General features: G+C 43.2%; 1 protein-coding gene across 2 annotated transcripts in view; it reads right to left on the reverse strand.

Annotated features, from left to right (window-relative positions):
* Window positions 1-22,481, reverse strand: part of PDZD2 (PDZ domain containing 2) — a 454,029-nt gene that overhangs the window by 88,281 nt on the left and 343,267 nt on the right. For both annotated transcript variants that reach the window (XM_082251798.1, XM_082251799.1), the window contains exons 14-16: window positions 7,247-7,322; window positions 2,888-2,991; window positions 1,165-1,333 (exon numbers count right to left, since the gene is read on the reverse strand). In XM_082251798.1, the coding sequence (XP_082107924.1) occupies window positions 1,165-1,333; window positions 2,888-2,991; window positions 7,247-7,322 (349 nt within the window). The remainder of the gene's footprint in view (window positions 1-1,164; window positions 1,334-2,887; window positions 2,992-7,246; window positions 7,323-22,481) is intronic.

Raw genomic sequence — 22,481 nt, forward strand, 5'->3', positions numbered from 1 at the left:
TTTCTTCCAAGAAAATGTCCAACAATTGGCCCTAATTCATGGAAACAGCCTTAAGCCCATCGTACAAAAGAAAACATTACCCGTAATTTATGAGATGACCCCCTCCAATTTACTGCAAACTACAAACATGGTAAACGCAAGTTGGAAGACAGTGGGGTCTGTAATTTCTGGGTCCAGAACATTATCACTCTCACACTTGGTTCCCAGAAAAATCTTTTTTCCAGGCTCCTAAAAATTTTACTCTACTGAATGTTACGGTGAGCGCTTACTTTTGTCACTCCCAAAAGGCAAGTGACATATAAAAAGTTTTATGAGCCTGGCTTCTATACTGCAGAATAAGAGAGTGAATAGTCACTGAAGAACAATAGTCACTTAATGTAGAACAACTTGAAAAAACAGAACAACTACAGTTATAACCTGATTCCTTGCTATGGAGTGCCCAGGCACATTGGATGTACTGGGACAGGGCCAAAGACTTGATGTGAGGAGAAAGAATGACAATAGAAGGGAAGCCAAATGGAGACCAAAACTACTTTTTAGATATTAAAGAGTGGGGAAGGGTTACAATATCTTTCAGGTATCTACGACCCTTGTGAGGAGATGTCCCCTCATTATCTGTACGGTCACAGAGAAAGCAAGCAAAGGGATTATACCATAGAAGAAAAAAAAAAAGAAATGGCAAGAGTTACACTTCAAATTATATTCAAGTGACAGAGGAGTTTATGGTCAAACCACCTATAAATTGCTTTGCCTTGGCCTGCACTGCTCCACTGGGGTTGTTGTGAAAAACCTAGTGCTTATGGGTATGGGGTAGCATGTGACCTCCTCCCATGGGGCAGCACAGTGGGAGTATAAAAGGTATCACATGTAAAGAACTATGTGATTGAACATTGTATTAAACTATCTGGCTGGAGTTTGCCTTTAAAAAAGAAAATTCACCACCGCAATGGGCTGTTCACAGACATGCAGTGATAGGGTTCAGAGGTTACACACAAATAATACAATGAAGAGTTTGCGGTGTAATCCCTAGTGATCATTACACACGAAGAATTAGAGGCTACACAGATGAACAGATGTCAGGTGCAAAGTCACAATTCTCATCATTCTACATCTTGCCGCACACAGACAGATCCTGTTCAGAAGTAAATGGGAAATCCGTCTTACTGGCAGCACTGAAAGGAACAGTGTTTTCCTCCATAGAGCTACTGGCGCTTCTCAGACGCAGCTGCTCCTCATCACTCGAGCCGGTCACAGCAGTGTCAGATAGGGAAGACTGGCTGGGAGTATCCTGGGAGAAGTATTGTGACAGCTCTGCTTCTGAACTCACCGAGCCCTGCGAACAAGAAAGCAAAGATATGCGTTAGTGGTACTGCACTATTTATAAAGGTTATCATCTTTATAAAGGATCTGATCAAGTAGTCCATTGAAACCCAACGTACGCATTGTACAACATTGCTTGATATGCGAGAGTGCATTCTGGTAAATGGGAAAAACCTCCAAAGGGTGGAGACAACATTAAAAGGAGATATAAAGTCTCAGGAGAGATCCTTGAGTGTAGTATTAGGGTTTAAGTTGTCTGCGTTACAAATAAAAGAAGGGATATAGGACCAATACGCACATCGGCAGGGTTACAGGACACCCAAAATGAGGAGATCAAGCAAGTGGATGAGGCTTAGCAGACACAGGAAGGTCTTGATGCTCGCCAGGGTGATTTCTCAGATTATCCTGTGCTAAAATGGCGGTTGGATCCCATTGGGTGATATATGCGAGGAGGAAACAAACCTCAAAAGCTTAACAGAGGCCCCCATATGGAAGCGAATGCCTTAGAGAATAATTTACATCAAGGATTGGTCTTTGTATGTATTTCATAATCATTAAACACTCTCAACAAAATGTAATGGCGCCAACAGCCACTTCATCAGGAAGGTGTAGGTGAACACTTTCAGGCTGCAGAGTGGCAATTCTTTCTGTAGCTGACACACACACACACACACTCTAAAAGCTAACGAACGGTTTGCCACCATTCAGCCTTAAGGCTGGGTTTACACTGTGTGTGGAGCGGCTCACAGCAGGGGGTCCGGTGCATCCCTGTTCACAGTTTCAGATCTGAATTCGGTCCAAATTTGTGGCTGAATTCAGGCCTGAAACGAACAAACTGCTAACTGCTCCGCAGCCGTCCCAGAACTGTGTGAACCGGCTCCATTGAGAGTCAGTCACAGTCTCCTGACATGCGAACTGGATGTGGGGAACACCTCATCCAATTTGCACCAGTGTGAATCCAGCCTAAAGTGTTCACCAACACCCTACTGATGAAATGGCTACTGTTAACACCACGAAACACGTTGACAGTGTTTGTATGATGTTTCATGAACATTAAAGTCCAGTACTTGATGTAAAAGATTCTTTCACGCATTCACTTCCATATGGGTGCCTCTGCAGAGCTATAACCATATTTTGGGGCTGCCTTCCTGACATTCATTCTGGTAAATGAGTTGCTGCACGTGCCGTTCATTCTACATGGGTCAGCAACATGCATCAAAAAACACATCTATTATACAGTCTTTATATAGCCCAAACTGTCTGTCCCGTACTTTACAAAAAAAAGGGAGACCGCAAAAGACCACTGGCTGATTAAAACAAAAACAGCCTTACAACCTTACTCTAAACTGAGGCTGAAGGTGGATGCTAAGACATTGTGTGATAGATTTGTATGCTAAACATACCAATAAGTAGAAACATGCATAAAACAGGCATTCTGATGCAGCAACATAAATTCCCCTGTATATATACACTGCATGTTAAATTGTAACTATGACATTTTCCATATTTGTATTATTTGGATAGCAATGTCCCTTTAATACTTTAGAATATTGCCCTCTTTACTTACTCGGCTTGCAGGCTCCAAGAAGCGTTTCATAGTCCAGCTGAGTGGTGCTGATGCATCTATTTGTTTCGGCTTCACAGTGGGAGATGGGTTTTTTAAATGCAGACCTGAAGGATTAGAATTGAAATAAACTTTGGTGCATTGGCATAGTGCAGGAATAGCCAGATGTGAAAAACGTAGAATACAAATACCATGTTATCCCCTTCTACTGACTGGCTGTTGATTAGCAGTCAAAGCATATTCAGCCATGTGACTTAATTATTACCTGTCCAAGACTTTCTAGCACCATTTTTACAAACTTTTACATGAGCCATCTTGTTCTTAAACAATCAACATCTGCCATGACAGAGCCTATGGTGACAGGGTTACAGCCAACTCCAAGGCTCCCCCACTCCTTCTGATGCCTCTTGGAGCACACCATCAACTTTTTATCAGGTGTCTTTGGTCCGGCTGCATGACGTTGTGATCCTATTTCTCCACCGGTGGGTGTGTTCCAAATCCCACAAAGAGTTACAGCAATAATGATGGGGTACTGCTCTCTGTTACATTCTACAATGAGCACAGTGCAGCCTGATGACACACCCCGATATCCTGGGCTTACAGAGAGTGGGTTGAATGATGCCGGTGCTGGATCGCAGAGTGGTGAGACTGTGGGGGACAGTGCTGGAGCAAAGGTGAGTATTGCAGTATGGGATATTTCCCTTTTTTTTTTTAATTTTAGCAATGGCTGAGCTATTTATAATTAGTTACAAGTCCAGGTAGGAAAAACTGAATCCTTCAGCAGCTATCTACACTTAAAATTCAGTTAACATTTTTCATCCATATTTAGTAACCTTTTGAGGAATTGATTGTACAGCAGTGCATTTAAAATGTCAAAAAATAGCATCTAATTGTAATTAGGTTAGGTTAACCATACAGAGCTCGAATCTCAGCCGAATTCAAGACTTGGGCTGCCCTGTCTACCTGGCTTGACAAACTTCAATTACAAAACTGAATGAAGCTGGGTGGAAACTGTCAGCCAAACAGTGACTGCTCCCGATTAGATGCAATTACTGTCTGGGTATTCAGTTAGCGACTGGTCTGAATACAACAGAGGAGATTTCTCCATCCATGCTGTATAATGTGACTAAAAGAGACACCTAGCCATTTATGGCTAGGTTTGATCTTTCATATTAGGATTGTGGCACACAGAAGCTTGATTGGACGGACAGTACTGCTAAGAACAAGCATTGTACATTATTTCACCATGCACTGCAATGCTTGAACTCTAAAATTAAAAGAATTCTAGTTTTTAGTCAAATCAAGAGTCAGATCCCAAATAATATTCCTCCAAAAAACGCATCTACTTGGCTCGAGAGTGATGGCTTTAAAGTGCCCTAATATCCTTCATGCGTTTCACGCTAAATACATTTATACTCCTGTGGTGGGTTTCGATACTGATAACGAAAGCCCTCCCTGTGCAAATAGAAGAGGTTCACACTGATCTGCAAAGTTGCTATATAATACTTGCTATGTTATTTGGATGTTTTCTATACTTTAGAGAATATCTATTTGCCTCCCCTATTTGATTCTAATAAATTATCCCAATGCACACAAAAATTGCTTGAGGTTGCCAAGGGTACTATTATCATTGCTGGAGACTAACGTAGTGCTGAACCCCTTACTTGACAGGAGGTTGGGGGTTCCCGTACCTCTTCCACCACTTTGAGGGACTGGATTGAGAGTTTTGGCTTTGTTGAAATTTGGCATTAGAGACATCCTGATCATAAAGAGTTCTCCTGTCAATCAGATTTGCATAAAAATACTTTATCCAGAATAGACATGATTTTTATTACACGGACCTTATCTACCAAAAGCTATCTCGGATCATGCTCCCTTGGAACTCCAGTTGCAGGTGATACACCCGCCTGAAATACAGGCCTGGCGTATGAGCTCTTTCTGGTTGTCGGATGCCATGGTTTTGTATAAATGTTGTGATGACACGAAAAAGCACTGGCAGGAGATTTCTCCGAGGGTCTTCAGTGGGATGCCTTTATGGCAGTCAAGCGAGGTTCTTGTATACCTGGGGTTCATGAGCTTAAAAAGGCTAACCGTGTAAATCTGGCATCCATGAGCCAGAAGGTTTCCAACACTTAAAGCCTCCAGGTCTATAATCCTTCCACATTGACTTAACAGTGGAAAGATGCTCAGCGTTTGTACGCTATAGCCCTTACTGATAAAACACAAAAGAAGTTATTATACCAAGCTCAAACTATTTTTGAATCAAGGGATAAAAAATGGTAGTTGGCTTGCTTATCACCCTAACCCTACACGTAACCTTTTACTAGATCGAGAATTTTTGATGGTGAGGGTACCCTACAGACTTTCACTGATCGTATCATGGATGCTGTCTTAGACTTTTACACCGATCTGTACACTTCCTGAGTCCACTACGGCAAGATGTTTTGGAATACTTTACGACTAGCCTCTTTGTCACCATACAGATTTTTTAGGTGTCATATGTTACCATATTTTGTGTCTGTAAATCTAGCAAACCCTTTGGGCTAAATTGGTATACTTTAAAAAAAATAACAGTGTATATACAATTTGATACGATTCAATTTTAAATGTTGACTTTTTATATATATTCCTGAATAAAGATGTATAACACGTTTTACTGATCCAAGTGTTGGTGCCTGAAAAATTAATTTTCTCCTTGCTAATTTTTTTCGACCCTCTTTGTCAAAGAAGGATAAGATGTTCCTGGATGCCCCGATTACTGAGGAGGAGATTGCAAAAACTTTGGGGTCCTTTGCCAAGTATAAATCAATGCACTACAATGGTAGTCCCTCTAATTAAACAGTAGGATAAAGTTCTATTTACAGGTCATCACTGTAGCTCTGGTGATAGTGATCTGCTTAGCCTTTGATTCCAGGACATTCTTGTGTTGGCGACATGGCACAGGGTTTGTGAATAACGGTGTTGCAACTGAAGCACTCCAGTACGGAAGACCCCAGTTTGATTTTTGCCATAGCTCCATTTCGTATAAAGCTAGCCCTGGTTCCAATGGCTGGATCCAAGGTAGTGCTTGGGCAGACAGGGGTAACACCAGGATCAGAATCATAATGTGGTGTCCAGGAGAATAACAGGACTGTATTGAAAGTAATGCAAACACATAGGTCCTTCAAACTTCACATATTGGTAGAGTAACTTCTCTTCTATAGTAACTCTTCTCCTTTTTCACTGCAGGTAAATAATTGATTCCAAGCAGAAGCAATTTGCTGTCATTTAGTTCTTGATGAAGGAGGGGTGCAGGTTGTCTGACATCTGCAGAAGGCCACAGAATTTTTTCTGGAATTAAACTATTGACAAGAGTCACCGATGACAAGACATTGCTCTTGTCAATGGTGTAATCTCTGTAAATATTCTGTAGCCTCCTGTGGATGTTGGACAACCTGCACCCCTCCTGCGTCAAGAACTCAATGAGGGTACCTTGCTTCTGCTTTGAATCCATTATTTACCTGCAATGAAAAAGAAGAGGAGTTACTATAGAGGAAGAGTTATGCCGAGTACACACGCAATGATTGTTGGCCGTGAATTTTCGGGCCAACGTCCGATCGGCCGATTTTCGGCTTGTTAGTATGATGCTTCCGACAACCGACTCCGACTTTTCGGCCGAACAAAATCTGGTGTGCATGCTATAAAATTTTTGTTGGCCGTCAACAGAACGGCCGATTTTCCATCAGTCAGTACAGATTTCGGCAGACAAAATTCAGATGAGCAAGACTGGGCATGCTCAGAGAAGAAAAAACACACGGAAAGTAAACCAGCACATGACATCACTTCTGAAGTTGGTTTTTGTTGGCCGAGAAAATTAGTGTGCAGTCTAGAGCACATTTCAACCAACACAACAACACTGGACAAAAGACGGCCGATCGGTCGGCTGATAATCGTTGCGTGTGTACGAGGCTTTACTCTACCAACATTTGAAATCTGAACAACCTATGTAGGTTAATAAAGTTATATCCACTTTTGTGTTACTTTCAGCAGAGCCCCCGTGTGTACTTTATGCTCTCCTCAACCCTAGAAGAAATGCCATCCAGTCTATACATTAAATGCCTCCCAATCATGTTTTCTTGGCTAATATTGATGCTGGAGAAACTGAAAAGAGATTAAAGAAATGCATAATACACCATTGCTTCACATTTCCAAGAGTCTATAGCAAGAGGGACCCATGAGAAGTCCTAACCCAACATCATATGTAGGGTTGTCACCTGAGACAGGAATCACTGCATGAACAGGGAGCTCTCTCTGCTACTCTACCAATCAATACCATTCCATCTACCAAGGGCTGACTGAAGATGCACGGGAGAAGTCACTTACCTGGACTGTGGGAAGAGTCCTTGCTCTCACGATGGGTAGTACGAGAGATAACCTCATCCATTTCTTGCTCTGACATCTGTATTCAAAAGCACACAAAATATGAAATGTTGGAGTGCATACATGAAATAGTCCAATATAAAGATTGTTCTTGTCCCCCATCCCACTTCTGTTCTATGCGGAATAAAGCATCGCTGACAGCACATTCCTCCCAGAGCAGACTACCCACAATCTGCATCACTTATAAAAACTGGAGCAAAGGGAAGAGTGTGAGGTTACTCACAGCAACCAATTTGAGGATAGAGAGTGTTTGTAAAACTGCAGAAGATCAAAGGACAGTTCGGGTATGTGTGGTTGCAATGGACAGACAACACAGATGCTTTATTATATGAAGCTGCAATTCAGGTAATGGCATGATCAAAAACAAGACCATCATAGATGCTTATTTCATATATATCTGATTTCATGTATATATTTTTCCAGAGTGCTTATCAAATTGGTGTTGGTGGAGATAAAGGGTGAGGAAGCCATCATATTAGGCTCAATTTTTGGACACTTAACCAACCAACATGTCTGGAGCATGGAGGAAACCCACAGAAGTGCAGGAAAATCATGCAAACTCCTTACATATAGGGGTTGATTTTCTTTAGGCAAATAGACTGTGTACTTTTCAGAGTGCAGTTGCTCCAGAGCTTAGTAGATGAGCAGAAGTTCTACTGACTTCCACCATCCTATCATGTGAAAGCAAAAATTCTGTTTTATTTTCCTTGCAGCTTGACCTTGTTTACTAAGCTCTGGAGCAACTTTACTTGCAGAGTGCAAAAGCACTTTTGAAAGTGCACAGTCTCTTTGCCTTAAGAAAATCAACCCCATAGTGTTCTTGCCAGGGTTTGAACCAAAGACCACAGTGCTGCAAGGCAGGCGTACTAACCACTAAGCCACTGTGCAATTTACAAAGCTATAGCCATGGATAGAACTACTGGTGATCCTGAAAATAGCACACTCCTTGTCCTTGGGAGGCTACACTCACTCTCCCACTGTATCTATGGAAGGAGGGAGTGACAAGGACACCGCATTTCTGGCAGGATTATTGTATAAAATTCTCTACTTGCTGAAAAAAGAAAAGTAATACAGCCACCACATCTAAGGACTAGTTTGTTGACTCATATAAAATATAAAGAGACATTTAGTCAGTCTAAAATATAAAGAGACATTTAGTCAGTCTTAACTGTTTCAGCCCAGCCAAAATGTTAACATAACAGACAACCTTGCTACAAGACTTAGGCTACTTTCACACCTGTCCGTTCCGTCGGTGGACTCCGTTCTGCTCAGCAGGGGGATCGATCTGCCGATCCCCACTGAGCAGGCAGATGACAGCTCCGTCTCCACTCTGTGTGCTGAGGTGGAGCTGTCAGATCCCCGCTGTCCTCTATGGGGGAATTGGATGAGAACGGACTGCCTGTCCGTTCTCATACGATCCGCCAGACGGATGGAAAATAGGGTTTCCATCCGTCCGGATTTGACGGACAGAATTGGATCGGATGGCAGCAGGTGTCAACGGAGATGTCTCTGCTGACATCCACTGCCCCATAGGGATGCATGGGGCATCCGATCAGGTCCGCCTGAAAAACTGACAGAAGGATCTGATCGGACCATATGTGTGAAAGGGGCCTTAGGGTACTTTCACACTGCTCTGTAGCAAAATCTCAACTTTACTGTTTCAGATGCGTTTGCTATGCGTTTCTGGTGTGTGCTTTTGTTGTCTGCACCTGTAAAAAAAATGGACATGTGACTCAAAAGCAGACCAAAACTGTGGTGGTTAAGCAGCGATTTTAAATCCTTAAGCACTTTTTTTTTTCCGGGGGGGGGGGGGGGGTATTATAAGCTATATTAGCGTGGGGGATATTCTATTTTTCTAAAGAATTACAGCTTTTGTTCCTGCAGCATATTGACATTTACAGACCTAATAAAAAAAAAAAAGAAAGTCCAACAAGCTATGATGACTGCATAACAATCAAAATACATTTTATTCACCAATCTGACTATACTAAACTGAAATCTTATTGGCTGCTACAGAAATCCACACTTATTGCTGCTCCATTTTGGAATATAGCTTACAGGTTAGTGATAACAAAAAAAAAAAAAAAAATCACTGTCAGAGTTATATTTTTACTGTCAACAGTCTCAGCACATATGGACACAGTGCCTCTAAAACCTTTATGGTACATCAGTTCTAGATTTTATTACAGGTTTTCTTTTAATAAAACACAGTATGCGAGTTTAGTTTTCTGCCGCTGAACGGATATGAAGGCCGGGAGAGCGAATCCCCCTGGATGTCATCAATTGCTCGGCGCTCCATATGGAATCTTTACAGATGCATGCAAGGGAAGGAGACGGACAATGGACATGTGGTTTTTATTGCTCCTCTACGATGTGCCATTTTTATATTAGCCAGCTGTCTTTATAACGCTGGAATGAGAACAGACACTGGAAGGCTTCGGCACACCATTTCTGCCTCTTTATTTCATTGAAGTAGATCTAAACCCTAACTGGATGACATCTCGTCTTCTAAAGCAATGTGTATCATAAGCCATTGTCATTTTTTCCATAATATATTATTTCCACATTTTTTTGCCACTTCCTGTCTACATGGATGCTCTGCACAAAATTACTCTGGATCAGGGTCTTGGTAATGACAACGATACACCACGTTACTCTGGATCGGCTTCTTGGTAGTGACAACGGTACACCATGTTACTCTGGATCGGCTTCTTGGTAGTGATATTGGTACACCTCGTTACTCTGAATCGGCTTCTTGATAGTGACAATGGTACACCTCGTTACTCTGGATCAGCTCCTTAATAGGGAAAATGGTACACAACGTTACTCTGGATCGGCTTCTTGGTAGTGACAACGGTACACCACGTTACTCTGGATCGGCTTCTTGGTAGTGACAACGGTACACCACGTTACTCTGGTTTGGCTTCTTGGTAGTGATATTGGTACACCTCGTTACTCTGAATCGGCTTCTTGATAGTGACAATGGTACACCTCGTTACTCTGGATCAGCTCCTTAATAGGGAAAATGGTACACAACGTTACTCTGGATCGGTTTCTTCATAGTGACAATGGTACACCAAAAGTTACTCTGGATCGGCTCCTTGAACGTAACAACGGTACATCACGTTACTCTGGATTGGCTCCTTGATCGTGACAATTGTACACTACGGTACTCCGGATCGGCCCCTTGATAGGGACAATGGTACACCACCTTACTCAGGATCTGCTCCTTAATAGTGACAATGGTACACCACCTTACCCTGGATCAGCTCCTTGATAGTGATAATGGTAAACCATGTTACTCTGGATCGGCCCCTTGATTAGGACAGTGGTACACCATGTTACTCTGGATCGGCTCTTTCATAGTGACAATGTTACATTAACTGTCACTCCATTACAGGAAGTGCCTGAACAAGGACCTTCGTGGCAGGATCACCAAGTACAGTATCTTACAAAAGTGAGTACACCCCTCACATTTTTGTAAATATTTTATTACAGATTTTCATGTGACAACACTGAAGAAATGACACTTTGCTACAATGTAAAGTAGTGAGTGTACAGCTTGTATAACAGTGTAAATTTGCTGTCCCCTCAAAATAACCCAACACTCAGCCATTAATGTCTAAACCGCTGGCAACAAAAGTCATCAAATCGCATGTCAAATCGCGCCATCGTGAATGGGAGCTAAAGGCTATCTTTTCAAACCCTAGAGCACAGGTGTCAAACACAAGGCCCGTGGGCAGAATGCGGCCCCCCAGGCCATTTCATGTGGCCCTCGCACCTCTCCTGCAGCACCCCCGTCTCAGTAGTCGGCAGCAGAGGGGACAAAACTCCTTTGCCAGATCCAGCGCTTCTCTTTGCAGCTGCAGAAAGGCTCGTCTTTGCCCACCCCCCTTCTCAGCAGTCTGCAGCAGAGAGGAGGGCAGAACTCCTCCTATAGATCCTGCACCTCTCTGTGTAGCCACAACACCACCTTGTCTCTGCCTCCACTGGTCTCAGCATTCAGCAGACTCCGGAAGCTGACTCCAGCCTTCCTCTGGTGCACCTCCAGACCCTGCACTTTCTTCATCCCAGAACCACCTGCATCTTCTTCTTGGCAACAGCACAAGGTAAGGGGTGCTTTGTGATGTAAGGAAGGGTGGGTGACTTTTGACTTTGGATGGTGGGGGGGCTCTTGACATCTCATGTAAGGGTTGTAAAGGGGCGTGGGGTTTCCCTGGACATCTAATCTTACAGATATAACCGGCCCTTTGAGGGCAACCATAATGCTGATGTGGCCCGCGATGAAATGGAGTTTGACACCCCTTCCCTAGAGCATGAAACAGGGCACTGTTCAGCTACAAATGTGATTTTCCCTCAGTCATCCCTGGATTTTCTCTCCTATTTTATTAGCCTGGATAGGAACAGTGATTAAATGTTTGCATAGCAATGCAACCCTCTGACTGGCACCCCATTAAAGCAGTATTAAAACTCAAAACCACAAATGTAATATATTGCAGCTTACCACCAGGTGATCTGGCCAGTAACACACCTCCTGTATTAGCGAGAGACAAATCTGGAGGAATGAGGACAGGAGGCACAACAAACAGCAGCATTGTACGTCTTGGGGGAGGGTTTTGTTAAATGTATTAGCAGATTTAGATACACTATCAAATTGAAGCTAAACTCCAGCTAACACTTCATAAGTAGTTATAACTGTTTTTTTTTTCCTTTTGGGATAAAGGTTTCACATAAATAAATAAAACCTGCCAGTTTTAAATGGTTTGTCTCATCTCTGTAACTGATACATTCTGCTGGAGAGCTTGTTCTGTTGAAAAACAACAGGCTTACTGACTGGATCACCAGATGAAAATAGAAGAAAGCATAAAAAGAAAATGAAAGCAGCCATTACATCTAAGAATGTGTAAGCTGCAATATAATAAATGTTTGCTTTTGGATTTAATACCACTTTAGGGGGGGGGTTGCAGACTTCAGCCATGAAATATGAACAAAACATATCCCTCCATAGTGTATACTTGTCAGAATTCAGAGCACTAAGTCTAGTTCTGTCATCGGTTTCATTCCTCTGTTGTCTGCACGAGTCACTTCTGACACGTTTTCCTGACACCAAGAAGTAAAAAGATGACAGGGGAGGGATCTCCAGCACACAGCCTGCGACTGAAAGTTTCAGCTGTGTTCCTGTGTGGGTGGGTGGGGGTTGTGAAGGGGGTGTGTCCCTTCCCTTCAATCAGCTCTCAGAGCTCTTCTCTCTGAGATCTGCATAGTGTAACTTCAGCTCTCCACCCTTTTTTTTTTTCCTGACAGCTCAGACAAACTGTATAAATTATGACCTTTAAAGGGCTGAAGAGGAGAAGGCTGCGGATAAGCATGTACGACTTATGTAGGGGAATTTTTTTCCTCTCTGTGTATCACCTGTGTATACAGAGGGACAGGACCTGTAATTATAACAGAACTGCAGCAGAAAAATAAATCAGGTCTCCTTTCCTGGTAACTGCTTAACGACCGCCCGCCGCAGTTATACTGCGGCAGGCAGTCGCTGCTGCGCGAACCGACGTGGTTATACGTCGGTTGTGCGCCTGCAGCTAGAAGGGCGAGCGTGCTTGCCGCCGCTGGCTCGCTCCCGCTCCTACTCGTCAGCGAGGACTCCGATGCACGGGGCAGGCGGCTCCGATCGCCACCTGACACCCGCGATCGCTCCCTGCTGAGAGAGAAGTACGGTCAGCTGTTGTAAACACAGCTGACCGTTCTTCTCCCTGGAATGATCACAGAGCTCCTGTGATCCTTCTATATAGGATCACAGGTCTCTGTGATCATTTCACAAACCACGCCCCCAAACAGTTAGAAACACGCCCCTAGGTACACATTTAACCCCTTGATCACCTATACTGTTAACCCCTTCCCTGCCAGTGTCATTATTACAGTAACAGTGCATATTTTAAGCACTGATTACTGTAGTAATGTCACTGGTACCCCCAAAAGTGACAAAAATGTCAGTCAGGGTTTTGATCTGTCCGCCGCAATGTCGAAGTCCCGCTAAAAATTGCAGATCGCCGCCATTACTAGTAAAAAAAAGAAAAAAACAAAAATGACATAAATCTTTCCAGTAGTTAGTAGACGTGATAACTTTTGCGCAAACCAATCAAAATAAGCTTATTTTTTTTTTTTACCAAAAATATGTAGCAGAAAACAAATTGGCCTAAAATGTTAAAAAATTTTGATTTTTACATTTTTTTTGGGGGGAATGTCATAGCAGAATGTTAAAAATATTGTTTTTTTTTCATAATTGTCGCTCTTTTTTTGTTTATAGCACAAAAAAAAAAAAAATAAATAAAAAAATAAAAATCCCACAGGTGATAAAATACCACCAAAAGAAAGCTCTAATTGTGAGAAAAAAAAGACATCATATTTAGTTCGGTACAGCGTCGCCTGACAGCGCAATTGTCCAATAAAATATCGCAGTGCCAAATCTCAAAATATAGCCTGGTCATTAAGGGGGCAAATCCTTCCGGTCCAGAAGTGGTTAAAGAGGACCGTACTATATGGAAAAATAGTGTGAAACTCAGAACCGGATGGGCAGTAATACAAGTCCTAGATCCTATGACTTGGGGGCATTTGGTTATTTGAAATGCAAGCAAATTGTCCCCTACTGCATGCTTTAATGGTATAGCAATAAAAAAATCCAATAATCCTTTTGTTTGAGAAAGGCAAGTACCTTCTGATTTGAAATGTAAAGTACGGGAACACATAGGATGACCACAGGCGAGAACATACAGCACCTCTTTACATATGCAATTTTTATTATAGGACTCAATTATTCTAGGATGTCAAAAAGCTAAAGCTCCAAGCATTAAGTGTTCTCATTTATTAGTCTACCATATAAATACGCCACCATTACTTCTCAATGCTATTTTAGGGCAGGCCATAGACAGTGCAAATGTATTTCCTGCAAATGTGCGATTCTCCTATTAACACAGACAGTGCTGACAGGGGAGAAGACCTCAATTATTGCTAGCAGCTATACCAGCTGCTAGCGATAATCACGTGGTAATACCGCAGGCTGGTTGTACCCAGGTTGATCGATCAATCAGTATCTCTCCTGCGCTCAAGTGGTATACAAAGTAAGTGGTCTGAATGGTCTCTATGCACGCCACCTATGGTCTTGCTGCCCCCTCAGGACCAAGGGCATCCAATTACACTGAAAAAAAAAACAACAAGAAGAGAAGGGCACACAAACCTCTTGCATTACCACTAAAAAGTGTACTAAAATCCAAAAAGGTAGCATACATTATACTCACAAACGTATGTTATACAGTATGCATGCATGTAAGAAATTGGGACCAATCACCTCCAGAATACTCCTATGGTGCTGGATGACATGATGGTGTCCACATATGCCTGGCTGACGCTTTTCGAGGGAGAACTCTCTTCTTCAGAGCCAAAAGAACTCTAGTCCTGGAGGCGATTGGTCCCAATTTCTTACATGCATGCATACTGTATGTCATACGTTTGTGAGTATAATGTATGCTACCTTTTTGGATTTTAATACACTTTTTTAGTGGTAATGCACAAGCTCGGTGCGTCCTTCTCTTGTTGTTTGGTAAATCAATCAACCTGGTACATTCAGCCTGCCCACACACGGTTTGAATCTCAGACGGTTCCTGCTGAACTGGCCGAGATCTGAACTGTCTATGGCCGGCCTAATGGACTTTATGAAGAAGAATTAAGTTAATACCTACAAGAATCCTATCTGTAGCAGATCTGCATGACTTTGAAACACGTCAATCAAACCAGTCAAACAATAATTTAACAGCCAAGTCTTCGAGGAAGCCAAATCTTACGAGTGAAACTGGACAGATTTTTTTGGCCCTAATGCTTTCTGCTGGTGGGGATGAATCTTGCCCCAATGAATAAGTAATAATCTTCTCAAAATTGAGCTAAGGTGCATTCTGTTTTCACTGATCATCCTTAAAATGTTTCTACAACTTGATTGGAGTCCACCTGTAGTTAATTTAGTAGATTGGACATGATTTGTAAAGGCAGATACCTGTCTATAGAAGGTCCCACAGTTAGTGCATGTCAGAGCACAAATCAAGCCATGAAGTCCAAGGAATTGTATCAAGGCACAAATCTGGGGAAGGGCACAGAAACATTTCTGCAGCATTAAAGTTCCCAATGAGTACAGTGGCCTCCATCATCCGTAAATGGAAAAAGTTTAGAATCCCCAGGACTCTTCCTAGAACGGGCCACCTGGCCAAACTGAGCAATCGGGGGAGAAGGGCCTTAGTCATGTAGGTGACCAAAAACCCGATGGTCACTCTGACAGAGCTACAACGTTTCTCTGTGAAGAGAGGAGATTCTTCCAGAAGAACAATCATCTCTGCAGCACTCCACCAATCAGGCCTGATTGGCCAGATGGAAGCCACTTCTCAGTAAAAGGCACACGACAGCCCACCTGGAGTTTGCCAAAAAGGCACCTGAAGGACTCTCAGACTATGAGAAGCATAATTCTCTGGTCTGATGAAACAGAGATTGAACCTCTTTGGCCTGAATGGCAAGCGTCATGTCTGGAGGAAACCAGGCACCGCACATGGCCTATACCATCCCTATAGTGAAGCATGGTGGTGGCAGCATCATGCTGCGGGGATGTTTTTCAGCGGCAGAACTGTGAGACTAGTCAGGATCGAGGGAAAGATGAATGCAGCAATGTACAGAGACATTCTTGAAGAAAACCTGCTGCAGAGCGCTCTGAACCTTTAGACTGGGGCGAAGGTTCATCTTCCAACAGGACAACGACCCTAAGCACACAGCCAAAATAACAAAGGAGTGGCTACGGGACAAGTCTGTGAATGTTCATGAGTGGCCCAGCCAGAGCCCAAACTTGAACCCGATTGAACATCTCTGGAGGGATCTGAAAATGGCTGAGTACCGACGCACCCCCCCCCCCCCTCATCCCCCATCCAACGTGATAGAGCTTGAGAGGCCCTGCAAAGAAGAATGGGAAAAACTGCTAAAAAATAGGTGTGCCAAGCTTGTAGCATCATAGTCAAAAAGACTTGAGGCTGTAATTGGTGCCAAGGGTGCATCAACAAAGTATTGAGCAAAGGCTGTTAATACTTCTTAATACTTGTCAAAGTAAAGACTGTTAATACATGTGATTTTTTTCATTTTTTTTTTTTTTTTTTTAATATATTTCTAATACATTTTTTTAATAAATTTGCAAAGATTTCAAACACATTTCTTTCAACTTGTCATTATGAGGTATTGTTTGTAGAATTCTACAAAGTTGCTTCTATTGCAATAAAATATTTAAACTGTTTAACAATTTCCATTAGGAACCAAATTTAAAAAAGAAAAAGGTAACCATTATAGGAACAACCAGGATCTATAAACCACACCATAAAAAAAACTGCGTTGAAAGACTTAATCGAGTCTTCCTCTGCAGTTTATCTTGTGGCTTGCTGCTTTTATTGTGGCTGCTTAAAAAAGCCACAGAAAAATGAGAAGCATCTGGGAGGATACCAAAAAGAATCTGGTGTCTGATAATACCATGACAGCAATGCAAACTGCGCAAGTTTACAGGCTTGGACAGGCTTTTCAAAATGAAAATCTACAACCCCACTTCCAGTTGGGATGCTACATAAAACAGAATGCAATGTTTTGCAAATCTCATAACCCCATACTTTATTCACAAAGTAGTGCTCAAAATAGAAAACATATCCAATGTCTAAAACTGAGAAAAATGGACCATTTTAGGAAAAAAAAAAAGGTAAATTTGAAATCGATGGCAGCAATACTTCTCAAAAAAATTGGGACAAGGCAATAAAAAGCTGGCAAAGTGTTACTAACAAGGAAGAGCTGGAGGAACATTTTGCAACGACTTAGGTTTATTGGCAGCAAACACCTGAATTTGCGAGGCACTCGGTGGGATGTTCACCATCTGTGCCCCAAAGCAACACCCCCCCCCCCCATGTTGATGGCATGTAGTCTAGTATGGTTCAGGAGGGGGGCAGCGCCCGCTTGCCCCCCCCTTTGTGGTCTGCCAGACTGCATGCTCGGATAAGGGCCTGGCAGTGGCGGCTGGTGCTCCATCGGTCAGTGGGGGCGGCAGACGGACCCCCCCCCCCCGTCACTCCAGAGTCCAGTCCACAACATATCCCCCCCGGCGCCAGTTCACTTACCTTGTTCCTCTGGACTGACAGGCGGAGACTATTTCCCCCTCAGTCTCCTCCATGTCCCCTCTTGGCGGTCGTCTCCTCCCTCCTCCTCCGCCGATAGCATGCCTTCTCCTTTGGCCAATTGGGAAACAGTCTCTCAGGACCTGCTTCCTGAATGGCTGGGAGGAGAATCAGTGTGGCAATAGCAAATATTAACTCACTATTGTCACACAACTGGGTGGGCTCAGGGCGCAGTGTTGTGCGCCCTGAGCCCACCCTTTTTTTAAACCTATTAGAGCCTTTGGCTCTGATCACGTGCTTAAAAAAAAAATAAATAAAAAACCCTCATTGGAATCACCGCATCCGGCGCCTTGCATGTAGATTAGGGGGCCGGACGCATAGATAGGGGGTGTGGCGCCCCTAATGGACAGTCCGCCACTGGGGCCTGGTATCGATTTTGGTGAGGACCCCACACCATCTTTTAAAAAAAACATAGGCGTCGGGGGGGTTCTCAAGAAATCCATACCAGACCCCGTTGTGAATGGCTGCTTACAAGTCTCTCATCAAAAGGTAAAAACTGTACTCCTACAGAAAAGCATTATAGCTTAGCCTGCAAAAATCAAGCGATCCCAGGTTCTGAGCAATGACCCCCTAAATTTCAAAGACTAGCCGTCTACAGCACAATGTCATAGGAAAAGAAGCTGCAGCCACTCCCCAATGGTTCAGTTTAAAAACTGCTGAATGAGACCACAACTGATATTATATAAAACCCTGATTATAGTGAACAGAGTGGAGTTTATGGAACGTCCTCGGATTTGCAGCTTGGAGTTATTACCATAACTTCTTTTATACTCAGAAAGATGGTAAAAAGACATCATCTGTGTACCATTAGCAAATGACAGCATTTCAAACATGATTGTGAATGTAAAAAGACACTTGTTAGTGATGATTACATATATTTAAGGAATGGATTTGCATCATACTCCTGATTACAGAGAGCGGCCATAGAGGCAATGAAAGACTCTCAGGGTATAGGTCTTGCTCTCTCCATTAATGGGCACCAGTTTAATTACTTCCATGCTTCTTATCATATTACAGACTGCCAGCAGTTGTTCCCTAGTAGTGTACAAAATAAGAAATAAGGGGAATGCCATCTAGAATTCCTCTTATCCCAGCTAGATATTTTACAAGTTTATCGATATACCAGTTTTTTATTAAAAAAAGAAAAAAAAAAAATCATACATGGCAGCACGCCATTATTGTTCAAGCTTTATCCAGGGTCACCATCTGCTTGGTGGACGAGATGCAGGCTCAGAGTGGCACACCTTTGTAAATCCTGGTGCATTTTGATACAGATCAGCCCCTGTGATCTGATAGAAGTGTAGCATCATCCCAGCCTAGGCAAAGCCACAGGACAGGAGCTCCAGAACGGCTTTTCAGTGGTAAAAGTTTTTTCGATTAAAATATACATATTAGATTGTAAGCGCTCAGGGGCAGGCCCTATTGGATTGAGTTGCTGTACCGTCTCTCTTTATATTGTAAAGAGCTGTGCAAACTGTTGGTACTATAAAAATCCTGTATTATAATAATAATAATAATACTGTTGTTGCAAATTGTGACACCAGGAATTTATTCATGCAGACTTAAAGTGATTGTAAACTCATTTTTTTATTTTTTTAAACAACATCGTTACATAGTTAGTGAGGTTGGAAAAAAGACATCAGTCCATCCAGTTCAACCCATAATGCGTGTGTTGCTAACCGTAAATTGTAAGTTGTGGTCTTTAAGGTGCCCAACTAATAGTTTTTTGAAACTATCGATGCTCCATGCTGATACCACTGCTTGTGGAAGAGAATTCCACATCCTTACCGCTCTGATAGTAAAGAACCCCTTAAGTAGTTTAAGGTTAAACCGTTTTTATTCTAGTTTTAGTGAGTGGCCACGTGTCTTATTGAATTCCCTTACTCTGAAAAGTTTGTTCCATATTCTATGGTCACCAGTACAGTATTTGTACATTGATATCATATCCCCTCTCAAGCGTCTCTTCTCCAGAGAGAATAAAGGCCCGTACACACGTACCGATCGTCGGCATACAAACGTCGGTGGACGAAGGATCTGCCGATTGTACGCGTGTTAGTATGGTGCCTCCGACAGATGTCTGCGCACAATCCGCGGACAAAAGTCTTTCGTGCAAACATGAAAATATTTGTATGCCGACACCAGAACGGACGATTGTTCGCCTGTCAGTACAGAATTCGGCCGACAGACCGCAGATTTGCAAGACTGGGCATGCTCAGAAAATAGAAAACACAGGGAAAGTTAACCATTACATGACATCACTTCTGCAGTCGGCGGACAAAATTCTTGTGCTGTCCTTGTGCTGTCTTTGCACTTTTCAGCAGACACCGACATCCCGGGGAGAAAAGAGGAACATTTGTAAGCCGACCATCGGTACGTGTGTACGGGGCTTAAGTTCAGTGCTTGTAGTCTTTCCTCATAGCTGATGTGGAATTCATCTTTCATCTTACATTATAAACAAACAAGTTGCTCCAAATTACTGTTAATTGTTAACTGTTCTAAACATGTTATACTTCCCTCCTCTGTGCAGTTGGTTTTTCACAGGGCAATCTGGATCCTCCTCTTCTTGGGTCCCTCCCTCCTGCCCCCACAGCAAGCAGTTTGCTATGGGGGCACCCAAGCCAAGCTGCAGCTCCATGTGCCCCCTCTATCTGCTGATTGGCTAACAGACTTTGATTGACAGTAGCGGGAGTCAATGTCGCTGCTGCTGTGTCTCGGCCAATCAGGAGGGAGAGTCTCAGACGGCCGAGGGACTCGTGGACATCACTGGATAGAGATGGGCTCAGGTAAGTATTAGGGGGGCTGCTAAGCACAGAAGGCTTTTTATTTTTATGCATAGAATGCATTAAAATAAAAAACCTTCTGACTTTACCACTTCCTTTAAAGCTGCGTAGGTCATGCTGAAAGGAGGAGCGAGCAGAGAGATGAACTCATCAGGCTGCTGTTTCTCCTTTTAATCACAATCACAATGTGGAGTTAGGAGGAGCCCTATAAGTGTTGGTTTTTTATTTTCAACAGAAAATAACCGTCTCCTCCCTTGCCAGATGGGGCTGTGCTGAGTGGCAGATCTCTGAAAATCTTATGACTGGATGGAAAGAATGACAAATCCTTTGGCAGATAAAACCACTCCCATGTTGCTCGCTCTTCCATATCTTTATGGACCTTGCTTTGTGCACTGGTGCGCAGTCATTTTGCAACAGGAAGGGGCCATCACCAAACTGTTCCCACAAAGTTGGGAGCATAAAATTGTCCAAAATGTCTTGGTATACTGACGGCTTCAAGAGTTCCATTCACTGGAACTAAAGGGCCAAGCCAAACTCCTGAAAAACAACCCCACACCATAATCCCCCCTCCACCAAATGATTTGGAGGGGTGGCCCAATACTTTTGGCAATATAGTGTGGATGAGCAAGTTTAGGGTGGGGAAACTTGACTGTCCTGCACAGTCTTGAACTCAACCCGATAGAACACCTTTGGGAAGAATTAGAGCGGAGACTGCCAGCCAGGCCTTTTTGGTCCAACAACAGTGCCTGACATCACAAATGCCCTTCTGGTCAAACATTTCCATAGACACACTCCTAAACCTTGTGGACAGCCTTCCCAGAAGACTTGAACCTGTTATAGCTGCAAAGGGTGGGCCAACTGAATATCGAACCTTACGGACTAAGACTGGGATGCCAATAAAGTTCATGTGCGTATTATTGCTATGGTGCTCATGTTGAGCACTTTGTTGAAATTGTTACTGTAACGCACATTCGTTAATAAAAAAAAACAAAAAAGTTAATGTGTGTGTAAAGGCAGACGTCCCAATACTTTTGGTAATATAGTGTATGTATTTCAACTGTGTGTTAAAGTGACAAACCTTCCGTTTTTTTTTTTTTTTTCCAATTAAAATGCAAATACGTTATACTTATACAAAAATGGTTTTGCACAGAGCAGTCCCGATCCTCTTCTTCTGGGGTCTACTGCCAGCACTCCAGGCTCCTCCTCTTCGGCGAGTGACCCCATGGAAAATGTCTATTGACACAGAACGGGCGGCTCCGCCCCCCCCGCTCCCTCATCACAGCACTTGAGTGACAATCCTTTTCAATTTGTTTTTTGAGTGACAACAACGGGAGCCAATGGCTCCTGCTGTTATCTATCTGCCCAATGAGGAGGGAGGCTGAAACGAGAGCTGGTGCTCTTGTGCACATCGCCGAATCTGATCGGGCAAGACTAAGGAGGGCTGGGGGATCCTACAGGTTTTTTTTACCCTAATGCATATAGTGCATTAACCGCTTTACCACCGCCCACAGTAATATTACTGCGGCAGAGTGGCTCGTTATCGTCTGACGACGTAGTACTACGTCGTCAGACACTCCCCCTTCTGCGCGGCGCTTGCGCGCCGCCGGAGGCTCGCTCCCGCTGTTTTCATTCACAGCGGGAGTCGGGCCAGGGGAGGAGCAGCGGCGATCGCCGCTGCTCTGCCCCGATCGCCGGGGATCTAGTGTGGAGATCCGCCCGCCTGTGTAAACACAAGCGGGCGGATCTCCATAGTGACAGGGAGTGACAGATCGGACTGTTCAGCATAGCTGGACATCCGATCTGTCCATGACTCACTCAGTCACCTCCCCCCCTACACGTCAGTAAGCACCAGGCATACATTAACCCCTCCCTCTCCAATAAAATTAACCCCTTCCCTGCCAGTGTCATTTTTACAGTAACAGTGCATATGTATAGCACTGATTACTGCAGTAATGTCACTGGTACCCCCAAAAGTGTCAAAAATGTCAGTCAAGGGTCCGATCTGTCCGCCGCAATGTCGCAGTCCCACAAAAAAATCGCAGATCGCCGCCATTACGCGTTAAAAAAAAAACACCAAAAATGACAGAAATCTTTCCCTTTGTTAGTAAACGCAATAACTTTTACGCAAACCAATCAAAATACGCTTATTGCGATTTTTTTTAC

The sequence above is a fragment of the Pelophylax lessonae genome (assembly GCF_965119305.1).
Source record: "Pelophylax lessonae genome assembly, chromosome: 1".
Lineage (NCBI taxonomy): Eukaryota > Metazoa > Chordata > Amphibia > Anura > Ranidae > Pelophylax > Pelophylax lessonae.